At 33.1% G+C, this 5,591-nt stretch overlaps 1 protein-coding gene across 1 annotated transcript in view; it reads right to left on the reverse strand.

Moving 5' to 3' along the window:
- FCHO2 (FCH and mu domain containing endocytic adaptor 2) overlaps nt 1-5,591 on the reverse strand; it is a 153,647-nt gene that overhangs the window by 92,290 nt on the left and 55,766 nt on the right. Inside the window, exon 6 of the mRNA XM_023729450.1 lies at nt 565-669. Within this exon, the coding sequence (XP_023585218.1) occupies nt 565-669 (105 nt within the window). The remainder of the gene's footprint in view (nt 1-564; nt 670-5,591) is intronic.

Raw genomic sequence — 5,591 nt, forward strand, 5'->3', positions numbered from 1 at the left:
TGCTGTTCTCTTTCTATTTGTTTGAGTTCTGTAGTTAATGTTTTGATTTTGTCCCTTTCTTCTTTTTTGATATGTGCGTCTATTGCTATACATTGTCCTCTGAGGACTGCCTTTGCTGTGTCCCTAGGAACTTTTTGATTCCATCTCTGATTTCTTCTATTATCCAGTGATGTGTAAGCAGGATATTATTCAGTTTCCATGTAGTTGACTTTTTTTCCTTGCTCTTTCTATTCTTAATTTCTACCTTGATGTCAGCCATCTTCTAATACCCTCATTCTTCCGAGTTATCTTTAAACAGCCTCTTCCAATTTACCTGAATAAATCTCTTACAACACTGTAATTTCTGCATCTTGGTCCTCAACCTCAAAATAAGATGTGTATTTTTTAAATACTATTTATTTTATTTTAAATGCTATTAACACTGAGATTGTGCATTTTAACTTTTTAACACAAAAAATTATGACTGAAAAATTCTATTAATTAATAGGTATATACAAATATAAACATTCTGTTTCTCTGACTGATAAAGTCAATATTTAGACTCAAAGCTTTAAAAATACCAACCTGAGCTGTTTCTGTCATTTTTTGTTCAAAATCAGCTTTTGCTAATGCATATTTTTCCACATAGATTTTGTAGGTATCTGTAGCTTTCTTAGATTTAACAGCTGCCTGTAACAAAACAAAAACATTTTTAACTGCACAATGACCATTTTTCTTTCCTGATATAAATTAATATGAAATAATAAATTAAAATTTTTTTTAGGGGATGAGACCTACGCACAGTTCAATATAACATATAATTATAATAACTTCTGTCAAGTCTTCCTTAAATCTAATAACATATTACGTAGTAGGCAGTGAGAAACATAAAGATAGGTTAGATATGGATTTTTTTTTCCTCAAAGACCTTAGAAAAGAAGTAAACTTGTAAATAAAACAGCTAGAAATTACTAGAAAGTAAAACAGCCACAGAAGTCCAGATAAATTCTATGGAAGACAGACATTCAGGGAAGGGAAAGATTACACGTAGTTTGTGGGTTGGGACAGACAGATGGCTATTAAGAAACTTGACTATCCTCAAAGGACTGATCAATTTGGACACAGGAAGACTGGGGGTGGACATGAAGTAAATCAGAGTTTAAGAAGATCAAAGAAAGACAAGCTACAGATTTCAGGATATAAAGTTCTCCGTTTTCTAGATGAGGTAAGAGATTATCTGTTAAGAGTGAGGTAGAGTAGGGTAGGTAGGATTGGAAGCTTAAGAAGAATGAAAAGTTTGAAACAGTAGTTGTAGAGGATGTAACAGGAAATGACTAGATGATTAAAATAACTCTAAGTGCCACTGAGAGCCGAGTAAAGCTGGAAAACAAAATTTGTAGTAGAGCAAATCAGTACCAATATGTAATTATCTCCAGGTATGTTCAGTAGTCTAAGAATAAGAATCAGAAAAAGACACTTGGGTTTACCCAGAGGTTTGGGATTGGCAAGAGATACATCAATTGTACTCTCTAAAAAGGCAACTTTGCACTATTTCTAAAATAGAACCGTATATATTATATTAAGTGTATATATTATGTGCTTTCCTGCCTTTAATTTTTTCATCACACCCAACAAATTTTATTAAAAATCATAGCTACAGAGAGTAGACTCCATAAAACCTCCCCAAAGTTACATCGTTGTTATTATATATTTTTTATGTTGTTGAGAATAGACGCAACAAAATCATACACTGTCATGGATTGAATTATGTCCCCCCAAAAATGCAGTGTATCAGTTTGGCTGGGCCATGATTCCTGGTATTGTGTGATTTTCCTATATGCTGTAAATCCTGCCTCTATGATGTTAATGAGGGAGGATGGGCAGCAGTTGTGTTAGTGAGGCAGGACCCAATTTACAAGACTGGATTGTGTTCCGAGGCAATCTCTTGAAATATAAAAGACAGAAGTGAGCAGTGAGACAGGGGGACCTCATATCATCAAGAAAGCAGTGCCAGGAGCACAGCGTGTCCTTTGGACCGGGGTCCCTGACCCAAGAAGCTCCTAGTCCGGGGGAACACTGATGAGAAGGCCAAGAGAGAGAGAAAGCCTCCCGGAGCTGACACCCTGAATTTGGACTTAAGCTACTTTACTGTAAGGAAATAAACTTCTCTTTGTTAAAACCATCCACTTGTGGTATTTCTGTTATAGCAGCACTAGATGACTAAGACATACACCAATCCAAGTTTCTACATGTACATGTCTACAATGTCTAAATAAAGAATACAGGATGCTACTTTATCTTGTAGTGTAAAGACAACTAGTTCTGGAGCCAGAAGAAACTGGATTCAAATTCTGACTCTACCATTTACTAACCATTTGACCTTGTCTTTTGAGCTTTATCTCTCATTCCTACAATGAGAATACCACCTATATTTAAGGCCTGTGGGAGTGATGAAACATAATTATGCAAAATACTTGCAGCAGGGTCTGTCATATAGTAAGTCTACAAAATCAATACTATCTGCTATTATTATAGCTTCTAGCAAGGAATATCCTCAGAACATATATCATTATATTTTTAGCTGTAACATAAAGACACATCTAGGAGTTACCAGTTCTACCAGGCTATCTGTCCTTAGAGTAAATAGCCAAAACCTATAATGATTTTCTAGTTTGCTCATTATGGATTTTTTAACTTGTTTTCCATTTGACATTATAAAATAATGTACATCCTGGCCCTCTCAAACACATAACAATTAGATCAGATGGATATTCAGAGTTTACTGTGTGTACTTTCAGAGGAAGTCCAGACAATGAAGTTTGCTACAATTTATTTTAGAAACAATTCTAATTGGTTGGTTATCTGGGTTTCCTTTTGGATCTTTTATGCTTTGGTTTCTTCTTCCAACTACCTAAATTTTGAGTCTGTGCAAGAGTGGCCAGCAACCTACATTTCACACAATGATTTTTAACAACACAGCCTAGCAAAATTATGTAATCCCACTGGCAGCCCCTTCTTCTTTACCTGTTCCTCATCCTAACACCTACTCTTTTTTCTCTGCTGCCTGTTAAGTTACTGCCTAACAATTTATGTGTCAGCTATAGATACAGACATGAGGTATGTATGATCACTCCTAGAAATATTTGTGATTTGAAAGGAGATTCATAAAACTGGTACATTCCAGAGAAATACAGGTATAACGATATCATCCATTCTTTAGAAGTAATTTACTTCATGGAATCTTTCCTGTACTTCTTATAAACTCTGTACAAAATAAGATAGTTCCCCTCCTCAACTCACCATTCAACTCTCTCTCTAACCTCTTATTATCCACTACTCAATGTCCTGGCTCCCCAACAAGAAGGAAGCTTCTTGGATACAGAAGGTGATAGCATTTATTCTTTAATAATCTTAACAGCATCTAACATGATACAGGCATATGGTAGGAACTAAAACATTTATTTACTATTGGATGCAAATTATTACTTCATAATCCAATATTAAATCAGAAAAATATTTGAATAAATAATTCTTAAAGGCAAGACTCTATTCTGTAGCTTTCATTTAAAATAAATTATTGAATTAATTTTTATTATATAATGAACAGGAAAAATTCAAACAATATTTTGTTGTAATGATTATTTTGTAAACAAATATATATGCTGTGCTATGGACGATACAATGATGATTTCTCATCCACAAGAAATATATAATCTAATAGAAATAAAGATGACTGCCTGGAGGAACATCACTCCTTACAGAATACCTATGATATACTTCTAGAATGTAAACAAAGTAATTATTTCACAACATTATTTATCACACTTAAAATTACAGGGCTTTAAAAGATAGGAGGAAGTTCCTGAAGCATCAGTTTCTTTTCCTATATTCAAATAGTCTCTAGAATTCTAACTAGTGCTGCTACTTCAAATCTTTGGTGGGTAAAGAGGGGTAGAAATATTAATTTAAACATTTTAAACCAGCATATTTTCATAGCTTTCTTTTTTTCTTCCACAATACTTTCACCATAAATCTTGGTCTTGGCCATTCAACTCAGCATACAAACATATTCATTATTTCTGACCATAAAATTATTGTCATCGCAAAGGCTAAGAACTGAGTCTAACTGGGAATTGTGAGCAGCTAAGTCTTTTGGAACATTCTGTACCAGAAAATGGTGTAAATTTTCATTTCCCTTATCTGGAATCATGAAGGAAGAAAGTATACTTTTTAAGTTCTAACTTGTATTTTTTTATATCAACTCTCCTTCTTGGAAGACAATATGTCAGAATCTTAACGAAATTACATATCAACTTTAAGAAGCTCTTATTAGTAAAGAAATAGAATTTTAAAAAAAGCTCTTATTAGTAAAGAAATAGAATTTTAAAAAAAGCTCTTATTAGTAAAGAAATAGAATTTTAAAAAAATTTTTTTGTTGTTGTTTCATAAGGTGTCTTAAGTAATACCAAAAACAGATTTAAAGAAAAGGTATCATATAAAAGAATGTAGAGGCAATTTTAGAATTGTATTGGGAACACCTTTATTTTTTGAAAGCAAGAAACATCCCTCATAGGAAGTAACTACACAACAGTGCTAAATTATGTAAGTCAAAGCAACTTTGCAAACAGCATATATGCTTAGTAATTAGTGTGGATTCTTAGGGTAAAACTATGGAAACTGAATACCCTGGTGTAGTAACACACTTGACGACTTTTGCAAAGTCATTATTAAAGGGGAAGTTGAAACACTGGTTCTTAAATGAGGAAATTACACTTTAAAAGCAACAGATACATTTCTTCTCATAAATAAAAGACTACCTGTAACAGATTACCTACTGATAATAAAACAAATTTGACATTTTATTCATTTCCTTAGTATTATAAATAAATTTATTGATATAATACTAGAAAAGTTTTTAAGTGCCTATAATTTTTGTAAACAGCCTGTTAAGCAAATATACACATATAAAATAAGTAGTTAGTAACAGTCCACAAAAGTGAACACATACTAAATAGTTTTAAAAACATAAGGGTTTATGAGCAAGGCTGAGAAGCATACTATGTTTTAATACCTATGAATATTTATGTTTTCAAGTTTATCAAAGGAGAAATGGTTCAGATCTAGGTCTAAAATTAATGACATTCATGTTAACAAAAAGCTTCTCATTATAGGCAAAAATTATTTATTTAAACCTGGATTAGAATATATTACAAATCAAAGCACCCACTCACATATCTAACATCACAAGTAAAGTGCCACTTCTGATCAAATCAATTAGAAAGCAGCACCCCTTCCTCTAAGCTGACCACCCTGCAACATCAAAACAAGTGGAGCACAAGCTGGATTTCAGCTACCAACTCAGAACCCTTGGACACAGCCATATGCTACAATTCTACTCAGTACGTTAATCAAAAAGAAATCCTTTAATAGGAAGACCCAACATTGTGAAAATGTCAATTCTACCAAAGCGATCTACAGATACAATGCAATCCCAATCCAAAATCCAATGGCATTTATTAAGGAGATGGAGAAACAAATCACCAACTTAATATGGAAAGAGACGAGGCCCCAGATAAGTAAAGTATTACCGAAGAGGAAGAACAAAGTGGAAG

Source organism: Trichechus manatus, unplaced genomic scaffold, assembly GCF_000243295.1.
Source record: "Trichechus manatus latirostris isolate Lorelei unplaced genomic scaffold, TriManLat1.0 scaffold00029, whole genome shotgun sequence".
Lineage (NCBI taxonomy): Eukaryota > Metazoa > Chordata > Mammalia > Sirenia > Trichechidae > Trichechus > Trichechus manatus.